Consider the following 19,390-nt stretch of genomic DNA (forward strand, 5'->3'; position numbering starts at 1 on the left):
ATATACAAATACAAAGACACAAATATATATACTTTAAGACACAAAATACGAAACAAACATACGAATAATATGAAATTAAAAGTCTTAATGTTATTTCTTATTTACAGTGGTGGGAAGTAACGAAGTAGAAATACTTTGTTACTGTACTTAAGTAGATTTTTCACATATCTGTACTTTACTTGAGTATTTATTTTCCTGACGACTTTTAACTTTTACTCGCTACATTTGAGCACAAATATCTGTACTTTCTACTTCTTACATTCTCAAACTGGCTCGTTACTTGAGCAGAGGAGGTTGGCGTCGAACGCCTCTACGCACGGCGCACCTCTCTATCTCTCTCTCTCTCTTTCTCTCTCTCTCTCTCACTCTCTCTCATCTAGGGTTCAAAATTCGTAAAATTATACATTATATACATTATATTCATATTGTTGTTATAATTTTTCAGTCAGTTGAGATATATCTTGAGGAGAAATATTTTGGATTGTTTTGTGTCCGTATAGGCCTACTATAAAAAGCACTTTGCATTTTTAATTTTGGTACTTGTACTTTTACTTTTGATACTTAAGTACATTTCAACACCAGATACTTTTGATACTTTTAATATGAGCTACTTTACGACTTTTATTCAAGTCATTTTCTGAAGGGTGACTTCTACTTTTACCGAAGTCACTTTCAGGTAAGGTAAGATATCTGTACTTTTACTCAAGTATGGCTTTCAAGTACTTTATACACCACTGCTTATTTATTTAAAAACCACCACGTTGTTACCAAACCTCGTTCTCGTCTGTGTGTTTACAGTTCTCGCGATAGTACGTTTCTTCAAACCGGCCCATGATCCTTTGCGGGGCCTCTTTCTAGCCGGCGCCTGAGAATGGGTACGTGTTGTCATCTCGGGTCGGAGGAGAATCTTTGTCCATCTGCTGTTTTATCGAAGGAATAATCCATCGATGGTTGTTCTGCGTTAGAGATGAAAGTTATTCACACTGTTCTAGTTCCATCTTGTGCAGCTGCGGGTTGTAGACATATATCTAATTTAACTTCTTCTCCGGTTGCACGTCTGAGCCAAGATGGCGGCTCGTATCCGTGTGTTAGCGCTAGCGGCTCACTGGTTGACGTGTGGCTGTAAACTGGGCCCAGTTCGCAGACTGGTGAGCTTCAGGGACATTTCAGCAGAGTTGAACCGCTGCTTATCTGTTTTTAAACATTCCATATCTATATCTGTGGCTGTGTTGGTAGCGTCATGAGCGTTAAGCTAACGAGGAGCTAGCGTTAGCATGTGCTAGCAAGACTGGTGCTCGTGTCATGCTGCTGCACTGAAACAGTGAGTTATACAAAAAGAAAGGGATTTAAGCGTTAAACATGATTTAGATCAATGTTATCGCAGGTTAGTAAAATAGTTTCTTCTCTTCAGGTGTACGTGGCTTTGTAAATGTGTTTTTTATCTGTAGGCTAATGACGTGTAGGAGCAATGTGGTTGGCCTTCTTAGCCAATAGGCTCACAAGTTGAAAACCAGGATATGCTTCACCATTAAGCTGTTATTAGTGGCTACTCTTATTTTGTTGGAAGGTTTCTAGCTTAATCAATAATGTTGTGAAAGAGTATTTTATTTATTCAGGTGTCTTGTGTTTCTGGTAAATAGTTCAGGACACCGGTCTTCTGTCAATTCAACAAAAACAGAATGTCCTCATATGAAGAGAATATAATCTGAATTTGTAATGTATTGTTTAGTCACTGCAAGTGATGTTAGTTCAGCTCAAGTCTTGAAGTGTTTCTTTTTGGATAACTAAGTTAGGATTGATGGTTATTTGCTTGAGTAACATGATGAAAACTCTTATTGCTGATTCCTAATTATAATTGCGGGACAAACCTACCTTGGAGAACTGATTACTCAAGCATGAACCATCATGTGGTGAACATCTTGTGAATTTTGTGCTGAGCGAACTCCTGACTGATGTTTTCTTTCATTCACCAGGTATCTCCAGGGATAACTGGCATAAACGCCGCAAGACCGGCGGCAAACGCAAGCCCTACCACAAGAAGAGGAAGTATGAGCTCGGGCGTCCTCCTGCAAACACAAAGGTGAATAAAAACCCAGTGTTTCTACCTCAAGATGTGTTCTCAGTGTGATATAGCGTGGGTGATGAAAATCCGACCTTAGGTAGGTCTTTTTTTGGGTCGTTTTGGTTCAAATCATAAGGCCTATCAATGATAGGACTTGTCATAGTTACTCTGACACGCGTCAATGTTTGTTAGTCTTACTGTTTTCCATAAGCCTTCAGAATGCATGTTTCAACATCCAGCAACGTTTTTGATAGTACTAGTATTAAATATGTCTGTTTCTGCAGATCGGACCTCGCCGTATCCACACAGTGAGAGTCCGTGGTGGGAACAAGAAGTACCGTGCTCTGAGGTTAGATGTTGGAAACTTCTCCTGGGGCTCTGAATGTAAGTTTACATCTAATGCTACTTTGAATTTGTCAGATTCCTTGACCCTGTGCCTATCTTTCCATGAAGATAACTTTGTCCAGTTCTGCTACTGAATGAAAGTGATGCTATTCGTGACTCTGAGAAAGACCTTTACAAGTTATGACACTTAGGTTTTGACAAGTCAGTTGAAGTCTGCATTTGCTTAAGGTCTTTATTTTTGTACCCAGGCTGCACTCGCAAGACCAGGATTATCGATGTTGTCTACAACGCCTCCAACAACGAGCTGGTCAGAACCAAGACCCTGGTGAAGAACTGCATCGTCCTGGTTGACAGCCTTCCCTACAGGCAGTGGTATGAGGCCCACTACACCACTCCTCTGGGACGCAAGAAGGGAGCCAAGCTGGTAAGTGGGAATACTGGTGATTTTATAAAGTATTTGTACAGCATCTGTGTCAATAAGCTTAAGCTAGAATAATAAGTCTTGAGTAGAAATTGAAATTTTACTTGGTAAGTTCTGCTCTCACGTCTTTCCATGAAGATAACCTTGTCCAGTTCTGCTACTGAATGAAAGTGATGATAAACGTGACTCTGAGAAAGACCTGGTGCTACACTGACCACCTGAAACAGACTTGAATTACACATTATCCCCCAGCACTAGATACTGACATTAGTGTAAACGTTGCAGGTATTTCATGCCATCTAATTAATGACTTCTTCTCCTGTAGACTCCTGAGGAGGAAGAGGTCCTGAACAAGAAGAGGTCAAAGAGGACTCAGAAGAAGTACGATGAGCGTAAAAAGACGGCCAAGATCAGCCCCCTCCTGGAGGATCAGTTCCAGCAAGGAAAACTCCTCGGTGAGTATAATATGAATGTTTCTGAAAGCCACCCAAATGTCCAGTGAGACCTTGAATAGAAGTTGTACCTAATGTCACCAGTCATGTGAAAATGTCTTTCTGTATTTGGCACAGAGCACAATGCATGGTTATCATATTACCTTAGGGAATGTCTTGGATGCATATTTTAGTTGAAAATATATTATTTTTAGGTATGTTGGGTAAAACTGTAACTTTGTTTGATTAATATTTGTACTTTCACTTTGTGGTGCCTCTAGATAAGTACAAAGCTCTGAGTAGGAGAACGTGAACTGGAAAACTACCAATTGAAAACCTGTTTGTTCAGTTTTACTGCCTGTTGAAAGTACTTTATCACTTACAGTGTCTCTCTCTCTCTCCTGCAGCTTGCATCGCCTCCCGACCCGGCCAGTGCGGCAGGGCGGACGGTTACCTCCTGGAAGGCAAAGAGCTTGAGTTCTACTTGAGGAAGATCAAGGCCAAGAAAGGCAAATAGATGTACAGCTCTTTGATTCGTCAATAAATTCTTTCCACCAAACTCTCTGCTCTCAGCGCTTTACTTTTGTTGTTGTTGAAACTCTTACTGGATGTGACTATGCTTTCACTATTGTGTTACTGTCTGTGTGGATATCAGACTCATTGAGAAGCTGGGTGCAAAATAAGGACTAAAACATTGAAGGATTTGATTTAGGTTGATGGTGAAAAAGTAAACAAAACAGTGCAGTCAATGACCTTATATCAAAATCAGTCACTAGTATATGATCAATGAATGGCTCTTAAATGCAAGGAACACAGTTTAGAGTCTAAAATGTTTCACTTAAGCCTGTATGCAATCCACCTGGGATTTCTGAGGTTAAGGACACACATACAGTTCTTCTTTACACCAGTTGTGCGACTTGGTGTGAGTTTCTTAGTAGTTCAGACATCATTACCTCTGTGCCCTTTTAGACTAAGCACTATCCTTTTAGAACAAAAGACAAGATGGAGAATATCCCTTATATGTTCTACCGCACTTGTTACGGTCTACAACCACTTAATGGTAGGAAACACTTTTCTAAGACAGGTCCCCCACAGGTTGTTCAGGTAACTGGCATCTCGGGGTCCAGTTGGGATCTTTCCTCCTGATCCAGAGCCATTAGATGCAGTTGTGTGCTGTTTTTGGTGGTTTGATGCTGCAGGGCTCGTCTGTAGATCCCTGTTGCTTTCCAGACATGTTTTTATGGTACATCTACATCCCATTTAGAAGAAGATGCACTTTATTTATCCCACACACATGCACAAACATGCACAGACACACTCATGCAATGGGTAAATTAGTCCTCTGCATTTATCCCATCTGGTGTGATCTTTGGACAGACACACAGAGCCAGGGCTGGACTGGGAGAACAAAACGGCCCGGGCATTTTTTGGCTCAGACCGGCCCACATAATTAGCCGAGCACATCTGCCATTAAATTGACGTAACTTATGTCTTCTAAATGTCTTAAAGTAGCTCATATTAAAAGTACTTAAGTATCAAAAGTATCTGGTGTTGAAATGTACTTAAGTATCAAAAGTACAAGAACTAAAATTAAAAATGCAAAGCTCTTTTTATAGTAGGTCTATACAGACACAAAACAACCCAAAATGTTTCTCCTCAAGATTTATCTCAACTGACTGAAAAATTACAACAACAATATGCATATAATGTATAATTTTACCAATTTTGAACCCTAGATGCTGAGGTTCAAATAGTAATGGACCAGTGCATCTGAACTTCTAATTAACTATAAACAAGTGCCTCTTGTGTCTGCCCAAGAACATTAATAAACCACAGTATAACCACTATACTATAGGCACACAAAATAAGACACTATCTCTTATCCTATTCTAGAGGAAGTAAAAGTCGTAACAAGATTTCTGAAGGTGAACCTGCGGAGGGATAGACCAACCTCTCGCGCTGCCCCCCCCCCCCAACGGCAAACACGCCACCGGACCTGCACATCTCAGGAGGGAGGGGGCAGCGAGTGAGTGAGTGAGTGAGTGAGTGAGTGAGTGAGTGAGTGAGTGAGTGAGTGAGTGAGTGAGTGAGTGAGTGAGTGAGAGAGAGAGAGAGAGAGAGAGAGAGAGAGAGAGAGAGAGAGGTGCGCCGTGGGTAGAGGCGTGCGACGCCAACCTCCGCTGCTCAAGTAACGAGCCAGTTTTGAGAATGTATTGAAAATTGAAAATGCGCGCTCACATGTCTGCCTCCACTCGCTCATCATTGTCGAGTCCTCCTCGCTCGTCTCCCGGCGCACCTGCTGCTGCTGGGCTGGTGAACCCGGCACCACATAGGTCCGTCAGTTTGGCACATTTAGCAGCCTCCACCTCCAGAGACTTCTGCTTTTTTTCCCGATGCTTCTCAGCGCCACCCGGGCGTTTTTTTACTCTTATTATCCATTAAGTTAAGTTTCTGTCTCAGCAGCAGCCCGTCCCGCGACTCCCCCGGCCAATGCCATGAGGTCCCGCCCCCCCCTGGTTTGTGTTGTGATTGACAGCACTGTCAGGGCTCTCTGAGCCTGTCAGCCCATGATTGATTGACAATGACAAACAATAGACCAATAATATGTGTCGATGCTGGCAACACACTGCTAGCCCTCTGTAGCCAATTGGCCGGCCCAATTGGAGGGAATTTAGAGAGGAAGAAGAGAAAAAAAACAAAACAACAACATAGCGGACCAGACCGGCCCACATTGGGTCAACGGCCCACCGGGATTATGCCCGGTATGCCAGATGGCCAGTCCACCCCTGCACAGAGCAGAGCAGTGAGCAGCCATGTACGGCGCCCGGGGAGCAGATGTTGAGGGAATAAGGTGCCTTGCTCAGGGGCACTAGACAGGGTAGGGAGAATAGTCTTTTGATCTTTTGGACAGATCCAGGTTCGTCTTTATGTTATCTATCTATTTAACACTGGTGCTTGAGATTGGGTACACAGAAAATTGGTGTAGTTATTTTTGCCATGCAGTAATAGGCACTAGTCAGTTGAGAGAACTACATACCCTCAACACGCTGTACTTCCAGAGTCCTTGGCTACTGTACACAAATACTTCTCCAGCAGATTGTGTACTGATTATATCATTTTAAAACTAAGCAAGTTGTCAAATGTATTACAGTAAAAAAATGTAATATAAGCAGCAGAAAATTGAAACTCAAAGGTCACCCAAACAATGTTAACCATCAACAATCTTCCAAAAACTTGGGCACAACTTTCAGATGGAAATTTGTTTAAACTTAATAATTTAAACTTATCTCATTTTCAGACAGATCTTGATCTTGATATTTAAGAAGGTTATTGACTTGATAATATTATTGAAATCAATCCAAACACACAGAGGAGAATATCTTACTGTTGATTGAGTGTAATGTCCGGTCACTACGGACTGTCACATGGTCCCATCCCGCTGCTCTGATTGGCTGAGCGGACCTTCATATAGCTGCAGGACCCACAGCTCTGTCACTTCAGCTCCTGAGCGCCGGACGAGTTGAAACGATGATGTTCAACAAGGTACATGAGTCTCTATTGAATGATATATGTTGTTATTTACTGCTTATGAAGGTGTTTGTATAGATGTGGTCGGTGATACTGCAGCTGTCTGTGTCTGTGACCTGCTTCACCGTTAAACGATGCTACATGCTAGCTAACAAGCTAACCATACATGTGGGGCAGGATGGCCTTGTTAGAGCTAGCAGCTCACTGGTCGTGTAACGATAAACTGGACACAGTTCATAGGCTGGTTAGCTTTAGAGATATTTCAGCAGAGTTGAACCGCTGATGCCGAACATTTAACTGCTTTTTAAAGATAATCTGTGCCTGTGGTTGTAGTTTAATCGGCGTTAAGCTAACGAGGAGCTAGTGCTAACACGTGCTAGCAAGACTAGTCGTGCTCGAATCAAGCTGCTGCACTGAGTTGTACTCAAAGAATGAGATTCATGTCTTAAACATATTTTAAATCAGTGTTATCGCAGGTTAGTAAAAGAGTTGGTTCTCTTTAGTTACACGTGGTATTTTAATGTTTTTTTATTTTAAGCTACAGACGTGGAGGAGCAGTGTGGTTGGCCTTCTTAGCCAATATGCTCACAAGTTAAAAACCAGGATATGCATCACTATGAAGCTGTAATAAGTGGGTTCTCTTATTTTATTGGCAGGTTTCTTAGCTTAATCAATAAGTTTAGTAAATAATTTAGAAATTGTCTACCCTAATTTGTCCCAGTTGATTCATTCAGGTCTCTTGTGGTTCTGGTAAATAGTCCAGGACACAGGTCTTTTGCCAAATCAATAAAAAAGAATGTCCTAATTTGAGATGAGAATATAAACTGAATTTTGTTTTATTTATTTAGTCACTGCAGCCAAGTCATGTTAGTTCAGCTCAAGTCTTGGAAGTATTTATATACCTTGGAGAATAAAGTTAGGATTGATGGTTATTTGCTTGAGTAACATGATGAAAACTCTTATTGCTGATTCCTAATTATAATTGCGGGACAAACCTACCTTGGAGAACTGATTACTCAAGCATGGACCATCATGATGTGGTGACCACCTTGTGAATTGTGTGCTGATCTACCTCCTGACTGATGTTTTTCTTTCATTCACCAGGTATCTCCAGGGACAACTGGCATAAACGCCGCAAGACCGGCGGTAAACGCAAGCCCTACCACAAGAAGAGGAAGTATGAGCTTGGGCGTCCTCCTGCAAACACAAAGGTGAATAAAACCCCAGTGTTTCTACCTCAAGATGTGTTCTCAGTGTGATATAGCGTGGGTGATGAAAATCCGACCTTAGGTAGGTCTTTTTTTGGGTCGTTTTGGTTCAAATCATAAGGCCTATCAATGATAGGACTTGTCATAGTTACTCTGACACGCGTCAAAGTTTATTTGTGCTACTTTTTACTAGAAATCTTCAGATTGCATGCTCTACACATCCAGCAACGTTTTTATCAAAGTATTAGTATTAAATATGTCTGTTTCTGCAGATCGGACCTCGCCGTATCCACACAGTGAGAGTCCGTGGTGGGAACAAGAAGTACCGTGCTCTGAGGTTAGATGTTGGAAACTTCTCCTGGGGCTCTGAATGTAAGTTTACATTTAATGCTTCTTTGAATTTGTCCGATTCCTTGACCCTGTACGTATCTTTCCATGAAGATAACTTTGTCCAGTTCTGCTACTGAATGAAAGTGATGCTATTCGTGACTCTGAGAAAGACCTTTACAAGTTATGACACTTAGGATTTGACAAGTCAGTTGAAGTCTGCATTTGCTTAAGTTCTTTATTTTTGTACCCAGGCTGCACTCGCAAGACCAGGATTATCGATGTTGTCTACAACGCCTCCAACAACGAGCTGGTCAGAACCAAGACCCTGGTGAAGAACTGCATCGTCCTGGTTGACAGCCTTCCCTACAGGCAGTGGTATGAGGCCCACTACACCACTCCTCTGGGAGTCAAGCTGGTAAGTGGGAATACTGCTGATATTAAATATTTGTAAAGCATCTGTGTCAATAAGCTAAAGCTAGAATAATAAATCTTGAGTTCTGCTCGCAAGTCTTTCCATGAAGATAACCTTGTCCAGTTCTGCTACTGAATGAAAGTGATGATAAACGTGACTCTGAGAAAGACCTGGTGCTACACTGACAACCTGAAACAGACTTGAATACACATTATCCCCAGCACTTGAAGTGAGACTTAACAGGTATTTCACTGCCATCTAATTAGTTTCCTCTTCTCCTGTAGACTCCTGAGGAGTAAGAGGTCAAAAACTACTCAGAAGAAATTCGATGAGTTTAAAAAGACTGCCAAGATCAACCCCCTCTTGGGATCAGTTCCAGCAAGGAAAGCTGCTTGGTGAGTCAAACATAAGTGTTGTCTTGAATGTTCCTGTTTCCACTTGAAAACCTGTTTGATAGAAAATGAAATCATCATCAATACTTTATCCATCACTTACAGTGTTTCTCTCTCTCTCTTCTGCAGCTTGAATCGCCTCCCCACCAGTGTGGTATGGACGGTTACCTCCTGGAAGGCAAAGAGCTTGAGTTCTACTTGAGGCAGATCAAGGCCAAGAAAGACAAATAGATGTACAGCTCTTTGATTTGTCAATAAATTATTTCCAACGAACTTTCTGCTTTCAGCGCTTTACTTTTGTTGTTGTTGATGAAACTCTTACTGGATGTGATTGTGCATTCACTATTGTGTTCAAGCTGGTCGTACTCATTTCAGAGTGGCTGCAACATATAGACTAAAACATTCAAGGGTTTGATTTGGGTCGCGGTTTAAAAGGTAAATAGTGCAGTAAATTACCTCATCAAAATCACAATCACTAGTATATGAAATAAATGACTCTTAAATGCCATGTATCAAATTTGACTGACTATGAAGTATTTCCCTTAAGCCTGTATGCAATTCCCACAGGATTTCTGAGGTGATGGATACAAGCATGAAATCTGAAATCTAATAATACATTCTTATTTGAATGGCCTTAAGTTCATACCAGATATTAAGAATTTCACTACAACACAGCAAACTTGGCAGTAGGGTAATTTTTTAAAGCTGATCATTTTATCATTTTATACAATGTTGTCTTTTGCACACGGTCTACATATTCTTACACTCATAGTATATTATCTATTGTATAGTCAAATACTTATATTTATACCTCTACTATATATCATATATTATATCATACCCTATATTCTTTGTATATATAAGTCTATACACGTATTTATACATGTGTACATGTTATAATTATTATTATTATATTACTATTATATATACTGTTGCTGCCATTATTACTATATACTGCTATTATATTGGTATAATTACTGTCATATATAAATATATATTATGTTATATTATATACTATATATACTGTTCTATTTTTATATACTGTCTAACAATAACATTACCATCATATCATCAGTACTATTACCATCATCTTGACACTGCACCTTATCTACCTATTTATCTTGTGTTTCTGTTTTTTATTCTTTCTACCTCAATATTTTTTATTTTATTCTATTGTATTGTATTTTATTGTATTCAAATATACCGGCTGCTATGACGACTTAATTTCCCTTCGGGGATGAATAAAGTTATCTATCTATCTATCTATCTATCTATCTATCTATCTATCTATCTACTCTTTCTAGAATATATATTTTGACTCTTCTGCACAAGTTAGGTTCCCAAGTACCAGTATGTTAGTGGCCACCAGTGGATCTGGACCTTAGTTGTGCACCTCAGCTTCATCAAGTGTTTTGACCTTGTAATCAACGATAACGGCCGAACTTGAGGCTAAATCTAGGTCTGACTGTCACGCTAAGTAGTTCTGACATTATTACCCCTATGCCTTTTTAAACTAAACACTGTCTCCTTTTAGATAATAGGACAAAATGGATAATAACCCATAGTTTAATGCCTACAACAACTTAATGTTAACACCCCTTTCTAAAGCAGGCCCACCACAGGTTTATCAGACCCGGGTTCGTAACATTTACAATCCCATTCAACACTGGTGCTTCACATTTTCTCAAATGAAACAAATTTCAACCTACTGTTATTCTTTCAAGGGAAATTGTTTGGGTTTTTGTGTGTAGCTCTTTTTGCCATGCAGTTACAGCCCAGAGTCAGTAGAGAGTACTACATATCCTCTCCAGACCCTGTACTTCCAGAGTCCTTGACTACTGTAAAGATCTTATACAGCAGGTTATGATTGTGCACCTACTTTAGTGATGCAGTGGGTCGTAATTTATAAACTGGTTATATCATTTTAAAACTAAGTTGCCAAATGTGTTAGAGAAAATTATTAAATAGGAGTAGAAAATTCAAACTCAAAGGTCGGCTACACAATGAAAACCATTGAGAATCCCCCAAAAACCTGGGTTCCATTTCAGATGGAAATATAACTATGCTGAATGAATAATTTAAATAACCCTTCAAAAAACAGTTGTTTGTGATTAGTCATTTAACAATGTTGAACTGTTTGACTATTAACTGGACCAAATGTTTTTATTACTTATCTTATTTTCATACAACTGTCGAAATTGATATTCAAGAAATTAATTGAATTGATAATAACAATATAGAATCAATCTGAACACACACAGTACAAATGTTCCATAGTACATAGTGAGTGGAATATCAGTGAAGTCCCTGATCATCACATGTAAAAAGCACCTTAATGTACATATACACATGAATTTATACATAAATATTAAAGATGAGGACCTTGATAAACACAGGGCCTTTATAACCACAGATGAACTAGTGTAGATGTGTGCTGGGACCTGTCACTGAGCTCTCATGTAACCCTGTCAGGACCTTAGGTAACCGAAGTGGGGCAAAAGTCATTTCACGTACACTACGACCTGTCACATGGTCCCATCCCGGGGCTGTGATTGGCTGAGCGGAGCTTCTAGTGGCTGTATGACACAAAGATCCGTCACTTCTGCTCCTGAGCACTCGACGAGTTGAAACGATGCTGTTCAACAAGGTACATTACTCTATATTAAATGATATATGTTGTTATTTACTGCTTATGAAGGTGTTTGTATAGATGTGGTCGGTGATACTGCAGCTGTCTGTGACCTGCATTCCCCTTGGTAGTAAAGGATGCTACATGCTACATGCTAACTAACAAGCTAATGATACCTAGCTACCAGGCTAATGTTGTGTTTTCCTATAGATTTGAACTTGAGGATTTAAAATCCCACCAGAGACTGTTTTACATGTGGACACGTCTTTTTATCTGAGGGTTTGTGTGTAAATGATTTAAAATCTGCTTCAGAGCCTTAAAAAGAAAAAGCTGCAGCCTCATGGATCATTGTTTTTGTTGTTTCTGTTATTAATTAGCTAGTTATTGTCTTATGTTTGATTCAGTCTACTGGGTGGACTGGTGTCCCAGTTCTTTGGTATTAGTTGAACCTGTTGAGTATGAAAACCGAGCAGGTTCTTTTGAACAGCAAGCAGAGGAACTGTGGGATTATTTTTGCTGTACAACACAACACATTCACAAGCTTATAACAAAGTATACAATCGTTTATTTTAATGCCTGAACGTACATTTTGAGTATTGTAACATCTCATCAGTCCCCTGAGCTTTGAGAACGGACTGTAAAACCCTATTGATGTAGTGTGAGGTATAAAGCAGTGGGATTTAGGTGGAGCTAACAAAGGAGTCACTAACTATGGATAATGTAAATCGAACCAAATGTATAACAGGTTAATATGTGTCTAAACACACACGTCATTTTACAGTCATGTCATGTCATTCATTTCTAAAGCTCAACTTCACATCTCTTCTCTCATTTACAACAAGTCGCTGCAGTTCACATTCCAGTATCTACATCACCTTAGATACCCCCCACCCCCACTTTGTGCTGGAGGAACTGGTTCCAGGTGTTTTGCACCTTTTTATAGGACCTGTTCTACAACTTAGGTCTTGCTTTTCCCCTTCGTGGTTTATTAATCTTTGTTATCTGATGTTTCTCAGGATTCTTGGGACTATTTATTTGTTGGTCAAGAAGACTTACCTATCAAGATAAATATTTTATAAATATAATAAAGACTTATATATATATATTCATAGAAATTATAGCATATTTTCAAATGTGTGTTATACAAAAGAGCAATGACATATGATAATAATATAGAACTGGGATCTGTATAGCACATTTCAAGGTTCCCAAAGCTGCTTTATAGAAAGGATAATAACAATAACACATATTGTTTTTAATTCCTGGTTGCTGAACAGGAAATACAGCTCCAGCATGGGAACTGTGTTAAAATATTTTAATCATGCAACAGAATAAGTATGTGGAATGCTGAGTGTATTTATGTTTAAAGAAAACAGTTGCTTGGCCTTCACAAATGTATTGGTTATACATTAGAGGCTGAAAGAAGGGCTAACCAATTATTGTCTAGCTTGTTTCTAAAATAACTAAAAGAGAGGACATGTCCTAAACCCTGCATTGCTCCTGTCTCCCTCCACACACCCACAGGTACTCCGAGCCGGTGTGCGGTCCGGGATCCGGCTGCAGGGCTCCAGTGCTGCAGCCAGTTCTACAGCACCTTCCAACTTCTCAGCCCTCGGCTTCTCATTCGGTGGGTGTAGGCTGTTGAACCTTTACTTCATCGTAAACTCACATTTATCAAAAATGTCTTATAAACAATGCTCACGTGTACTTATCTACACTGAAATAGTCACTGCCTGCCTGTAGGGGTCAGTAAAAAGCTTCTAGATTTATTTATGCCTCTGATGCAGCAGGATTCAACTATGTGGACCTGTCCAGCTATGACAGATGGATCTATTGTATATGTACCTTTTTATAAGAACTTTGCTTTTTTGTTATTAGTATTAGGTCACTGTTAGACAGACATGATGGGGCAGCACCTTAGTGCAACACGTTTTTGATATTGGAGGGTTTTTATTGTAAAATGAAGATGGACCAAAAGACACTGTCGTCATCCTCTGTAAGACTATGACTGGTCAGGGACTTAAAGAACATTCCTTTAAGTGCGTTGAAGCTGCTCACATTTTATCTTCTTGCTCCTCTTTGGCTCACAGAGATGACGGATCAGCAGAAGGAGTTCCAGCAGCTGGCCAGGAGGTTTGCACGTGAAGAGATCGTCCCGGCCGCAGCTTCTTATGACAAGAGCGGTGAAGTAAGTACATCCTGAGGGTTCGGCTGCAGTGAATGTGTCTCCTGTTGTATTGTTACTGTGTGTATTGTATTTGCTGTAATGCTTGAGGGATGCAAGTTTTCTATGGAAAAGTTTACAAAATAAACATGCTCTGTACATACTTAAAAAGTTGCACACATTTAAACCACAATCATTACTTAATTAATAATGAGTTAATTGAATGAATAAAACAATCATTAGTTGCAGCCCTAGCTCAAACATCTGCACAGGTCACATACACTTTATTATTTAAGGTATACTGTATGCTGCATAAAGGTTTGAATCTTTTTTGTTTTGTCTTTTTTTATTTAATTAATAAAGTTCTTTGATAGTTTTTTAACCTCCCATCTCTGTGCTGCTGTATCGTGTTAACTTCCTCCTGGGGAACAATGGTGTCTTGTCCTTTATCACAATGTGAATAAACTGCATCTCCTACATGTTGTGTCATTTTTCAGTATCCTTTCCCCATCATCAAGAAAGCATGGGAGCTTGGTCTCATGAACAGTCACATTCCTCAGGACTATGGTATGTTGTTCTCTTGCTCACTGACTTTTTCAGAATATCGTTCCAGGTTTTGTCTCAGTGTCTCTTCCCAGTTAAGTTTAGATGATGCTTAACAAATATGTAGAGATTTGACCTGCTGAAATAACACCTCTTTAAGTTTGTTAATTTGTTTAATAATGTGAGTAGAGAGGGTTTATTTCAGGTAAACATCTGTTTGAAAACACAGTGAGACATCCTGCTGTGCGCTGTCTCTCTGTACTCAGGTGGAATGGGCCTTTCGATCTTCGACAGCTGCCTCATCACAGAGGAGTTGGCTTACGGCTGCACAGGAGTGCAGACTGCTATCGAGGCAAACTCTCTGGGAGTAAGTTGAGTTTTACTACGATTTATATTACATTTTCTACAATACCTGCTTAATGTGGGTCCTGCTCAGTGTGGGTACGTCTTAGCCACAGAACACACTTTAGCCAGATGCAAATATCTATCCAACATCATTACGGTGATTCAATAACATCTTCTTTCTCCCACACAGCAAATGCCTGTTATTCTTGGTGGCAACGAAGCACAGAAGAGTAAATACCTGGGGAGGATGGCTGAGGAGCCTCTTATGTGTGTAAGTATTTAATTTTAGAACATCATTATATAATTTATTTTATTATAATTTTGTTATCCAGTAGGGCTGCAACTGTTCTGCTGTGTGTAGGTTAGGCTTTAACACCCGTTCTACAATTAACATTCACAAACGGCTTCTTGTGTTTGGGGAAATATAAACCCTCACATGTTATAGCGCTATTTTGCTGTTGTGTCGTGACTCTAGCGAAAAAGAAAGGACTCTGTCCTCCATCAGATCAGACAGTGCTGAACTCCTGTGTGGTTTGTCCTCTGCAGGCGTACTGCGTCACTGAGCCGGGGGCCGGCTCCGACGTGTCCGCCATCAAGACGCGAGCTGTGAAGACGGGCGACGAGTATGTTGTTAACGGGCAGAAGATGTGGATCACAAACGGTGGGAAGGCCAACTGGTATGTAATCACTTATGTTGCCATTGTAATATGCTAAGAATATACAGTCACTTGGCAGAATAAACGAATGCAGTCTTATACAACAGTCCTCTTAAAAAACCTAGGTGTAGATTGTGATGTTGCTTAATTGAACTTAACATCTGGCAATGAGATCACAACAGCAATGATCTCACCACAGGTTGGTCTGTAGATAAACCTGATGTTATAGAATGATGGCATTGATAGAAACTCGGAGCACTCACTGGGAGTCAATCATTTGCCTGAATTCTTCCACAGGTCACACTTACGTTTATAAAGTTTTTATTGTTCATAAAAATATCAAATAAGATTGCACCGACATTTAAAGAAAAGCTTGTTCTAGTGTTGGTTTTCTGCAAAGATAAAATTTGTCCATAGTTGCCCTAACACTTCCACATAACTGTAAATACACGTGTGCTATTCTGAAGGTTTATTTAACCAAGACTCCATCTTTTATTTCCTCAGGTACTTCCTCCTGGCTCGTACTAACCCAGACCCCAAATGTCCAGCCGGCAAGGCCTTCACTGGCTTCATCTTAGATGCTGACTCTCCAGGAATTCAGATTGGAAGGAAGGTGAGATGAGCCACATGATCTGGTATCGTATTACGGTTTAAATCCTTGTGAAATTTAGTTTTGCAAGAGAGTGTACAGATCGAGTAGACGACAACAGACAATATGGTTTTCAATACCGCTGCATATACATATTTACATGAAAGGGAACTCAATAAGTGTAAATCGAGATATCCTGGAGCTTGTTCTATGAAGCAGAGTCATTAAGTCATCAGTTAACAATTGCTCTCAGATATCATCAGGCACTGAGGAAATGTTCTTACCTCAGAGAATCGATCCAGATAAACTTGTTAAACCTGCGTAGAGCAAAACCCCCGTAGTTCCACACTGGACACATGATCCAGGGGTTGTTTTGTAGTTTTCCTACGTCTGAAGACCATATATAAGAAAATGTATAACGTATTTAAGCTCACAGAAAACATATTAAACAAAAAGATGTTTGGTGTTTGTAGGAGATGAACATGGGCCAGAGGTGTTCTGACACCAGAGGCATCACCTTTGAGGACGTCAGGATACCGAAGGAGAACGTCCTGCTCACAGAGGGAGCTGGCTTCAAGATCGCCATGGGAGCTTTTGACAACACAAGGCCTCCAGTAAGTGTTTGATCTGAGGCAATGATGAGCAAACTCTGATAACAGGTTGAGTGTAAAAGCTTTTCTCTTCCTCAGTAGAATGACTCCGTAGAGCACATACCGCTGCCAAAGCCAAACAGTCCCATTGAAATCCAGCTGCACCAAATTCCACACACTCATCTCAGTCTGTCCCCTGAATATGTCTGATTGTTTTCATCATGATCCATGAATTATTCACAAAGTTACAGAGAGTGAAGAAAATACAGGAAACAAAACTGAATGGGTTCTTTCTTTGCCCATCACCCATCCTTCCATCACGTTTTGTCGAAATCTGTTTAGTTTTTAATAATCTTAATCCTGCTAACAAATAAAACAACAGACAAACATAGATCTTGGGAATCATAATGATCATCTTTTTAATATGGATCTTGGTTATTGTGAACTTTACTTTATCTTGCAACAGAAATAGCAATATAAAGTAGTTTTCTATAAAGATATGTAGAAATAAACAAAACAATATTCCTTATATACAGACTAATAACACCAACTCCATCTTATTAATTTTTGCAAATGAAATTCTCAAGTTTGATTACTTCTTTGTGACAGAAGATTCGTGCCTATGAATGTTTACTAATAAACCCATTTTTATATTTCAATATGTTCATAATGGATGTTTACTTCCATTTATTATTTATTACTTTTTACTGTTATTTCTTATTTTCTACTTTCCCTTTGTTGCTGTAATCTGTCGTTTTCCCCTGTTTTGGGACTAATGAATCTGAATCGCATGGCAGGTGGCAGCAGGAGCTACAGGCCTGGCACAGAGGGCTCTGGATGAAGCTACTAACTACGCACTGGAGAGGAAGACCTTCGGCAAAGTGATCGCTGAGGTTTGTTCACACAGATCTTCATGTTTTTATGAGTCATCTGCAGAAAAAAACACACCAGAGACCTTCATGTGCTGATACACTTAGTTTTGAGATTCCTGAATTAGTTGTTGCCTTTCTGTCTTTACTTTAGTTATCATGCCTGCTAAATATTAGGTGACTACAGTGTTAAAAGTCCTAAGATGAGTTTTGTGTCTGGTCCTGTCTCGCAGCACCAGGCCGTGTCGTTCCTTCTGGCTGAGATGGCGATGAAGGTGGAGCTGGCCCGCATGGCGTACCAGCGCTCGGCCTGGGAAGTGGACCAGGGCCGCAAAAACACCTACTACGCTTCCATCGCCAAGGCCTTCGCCGGAGACATCGCCAATCAGGTGGCCAGTGATGCTGTTCAGGTGTTTGGAGGCAACGGGTTCAACAGCGAATACCCGGTGGAGAAGCTGATGAGAGACGCTAAGATCTACCAGGTGGGTGATGGTTCATAATCGCTGTTGGCAGATGTTAATTGGCAAAACTCTCCTCCTTAATTTCTCTTCTTTCTTTTTAGATCTACGAGGGAACGTCTCAAATCCAAAGACTCATTATTGCAAGAGAACATCTGGGAAAATACAAGAAGTGAACTCTGACCGCCTGACGTCCCCATTCGAATGTTTTTTTTCTGTCGTAACTTTTCTATACGAACACGTGTTCCTGGAAGTAGATCTGCTCACTTAAACTCAGGATGCAGAGCAAAATGTTGTTTGCCTTAATTCTGTTTCATCCTGCCTTGCTTCTTCCGAATCATCCAGACTGTATCCATAGAGACGGCCGTTTGAACAACCTTCAGTTAATTGTTTTATAGAACTGTCGGGGGAGCCTCATCAACTTATCAAGTCATGAAACACCACACCATCATGTCCGGTTTACCAGGTGCCTGCGTTCAGATGGTCACATGTAAATATATAACATTATGGGAACTGTTGGTAAACTCCTCTGTAGATTGTAAATAATGGGCAGCCAAGAACAAAGTGAATATGGTTGTGTTACAGAAAACATGCTGTATTTATTTAGCATTAGCCCGTAACACTGTCACTTAACCATCATTCTTAAACTATAAAGTAATTTATAGTTGTTTGAGGACGAGTTGCTGATGATAAACTTGGACATATTTGACTGAATAGGTTGATGAAGCTTCCAACAATTTTTTTGTGAGGTGAGATTGTCTCATTGGGGGGTTGAGGTGGAGGTTTCATTTGTCACAATAATGCATCACTAGTACAGTTGAGATTTAATCCTGCAACATATCTCCTCCATTCTGATGCAGTAATTCAGAGATGATATCACATTAATTTCTCTGAATAATGTCTCTGTCATCCCATCAAGTGTCTTGTGTGTTGCTGTCATTCTGCGTCTGTTAAAGAAATGTAACGTAGTGGATGCAGTGCACATTTTTCATACAATAAAAACCAATTCAATCTTCTTCTTTGCAGATCTATTTGATTGATTTTATGTAAAACACCATGTTTTCGGAAAATGTTTTTCTAATGAATCCTCAACAGTTGCAGTTCTACATTTCAGCAGCGTTCAATATTAAATATGTAGCATCTCCAGCTTTACACGTAACCATCTTCAGATGTACTAAGTGTGTAATATTTTAATATATTAAATAAAATATTAAATCTGTTATGTAGGACAAGGTGTTAATATCCCTTTCTCTCCCAGTCTCGAGTATGCAGAAAGGGATATTAACACCTTGTCCTACATAACAGATCTAATATTTTGCTATGAATGAGTTTGTCACTAGCTTCACTTTTTGGCAACAATCATAACAATGATCATTTGACCTGAAACTTTTTAGCCTGTGAATCATACATTTATCAAA

The 19,390-nt window shown here is 39.9% G+C and overlaps 3 protein-coding genes and 6 non-coding genes across 9 annotated transcripts; all 9 read left to right on the forward strand.

The window, feature by feature from the left end:
* The first annotated feature begins 808 nt into the window (after positions 1-808).
* rps8a (ribosomal protein S8a) lies at positions 809-3,818 on the forward strand. Its single transcript, XM_061084283.1, has 6 exons — positions 809-875; positions 1,974-2,080; positions 2,347-2,446; positions 2,656-2,831; positions 3,154-3,283; positions 3,667-3,818. Exons 1-6 carry the CDS (start codon positions 872-874, stop codon positions 3,774-3,776), a joined length of 627 nt encoding a protein of 208 aa, XP_060940266.1. The 5' UTR covers positions 809-871; the 3' UTR covers positions 3,777-3,818.
* Positions 2,132-2,240, forward strand: LOC133018793 (small nucleolar RNA SNORD46). The gene has a single exon (XR_009682849.1). It is a non-coding gene; the product is annotated as a small nucleolar RNA SNORD46 (small nucleolar RNA).
* LOC133018790 (small nucleolar RNA SNORD38) lies at positions 2,505-2,573 on the forward strand. Its single transcript, XR_009682847.1, has one exon. It is a non-coding gene; the product is annotated as a small nucleolar RNA SNORD38 (small nucleolar RNA).
* LOC133018788 (small nucleolar RNA SNORD38) lies at positions 2,956-3,024 on the forward strand. The gene has a single exon (XR_009682845.1). It is a non-coding gene; the product is annotated as a small nucleolar RNA SNORD38 (small nucleolar RNA).
* Positions 3,819-4,261: 443 nt separating the features above from the next.
* Positions 4,262-9,403, forward strand: LOC133018248 (small ribosomal subunit protein eS8-like). The gene is made up of 6 exons (XM_061084567.1): positions 4,262-4,319; positions 7,892-7,998; positions 8,268-8,367; positions 8,577-8,740; positions 9,022-9,132; positions 9,259-9,403. The coding sequence occupies exons 1-5, from the start codon at positions 4,262-4,264 to the stop codon at positions 9,034-9,036; spliced, it is 444 nt and encodes a 147-aa protein (XP_060940550.1). The 3' UTR covers positions 9,037-9,132; positions 9,259-9,403.
* LOC133018795 (small nucleolar RNA SNORD46) lies at positions 8,050-8,158 on the forward strand. Its single transcript, XR_009682851.1, has one exon. It is a non-coding gene; the product is annotated as a small nucleolar RNA SNORD46 (small nucleolar RNA).
* On the forward strand, positions 8,426-8,494 carry LOC133018792 (small nucleolar RNA SNORD38). Its single transcript, XR_009682848.1, has one exon. It is a non-coding gene; the product is annotated as a small nucleolar RNA SNORD38 (small nucleolar RNA).
* LOC133018789 (small nucleolar RNA SNORD38) lies at positions 8,836-8,904 on the forward strand. The gene has a single exon (XR_009682846.1). It is a non-coding gene; the product is annotated as a small nucleolar RNA SNORD38 (small nucleolar RNA).
* A 2,304-nt stretch (positions 9,404-11,707) lies between the features above and the next one.
* On the forward strand, positions 11,708-18,987 carry acadm (acyl-CoA dehydrogenase medium chain). The gene is made up of 12 exons (XM_061084244.1): positions 11,708-11,776; positions 13,283-13,385; positions 13,849-13,946; positions 14,420-14,489; positions 14,732-14,832; positions 15,001-15,081; positions 15,357-15,487; positions 15,971-16,079; positions 16,529-16,669; positions 17,443-17,538; positions 17,748-17,996; positions 18,077-18,987. The coding sequence occupies exons 1-12, from the start codon at positions 11,762-11,764 to the stop codon at positions 18,146-18,148; spliced, it is 1,266 nt and encodes a 421-aa protein (XP_060940227.1). The 5' UTR covers positions 11,708-11,761; the 3' UTR covers positions 18,149-18,987.
* Positions 18,988-19,390: the final 403 nt, after the last annotated feature.

This window comes from Limanda limanda, chromosome 13 (assembly GCF_963576545.1).
Source record: "Limanda limanda chromosome 13, fLimLim1.1, whole genome shotgun sequence".
In the NCBI taxonomy this organism is placed as follows: Eukaryota; Metazoa; Chordata; class Actinopteri; order Pleuronectiformes; family Pleuronectidae; genus Limanda; species Limanda limanda.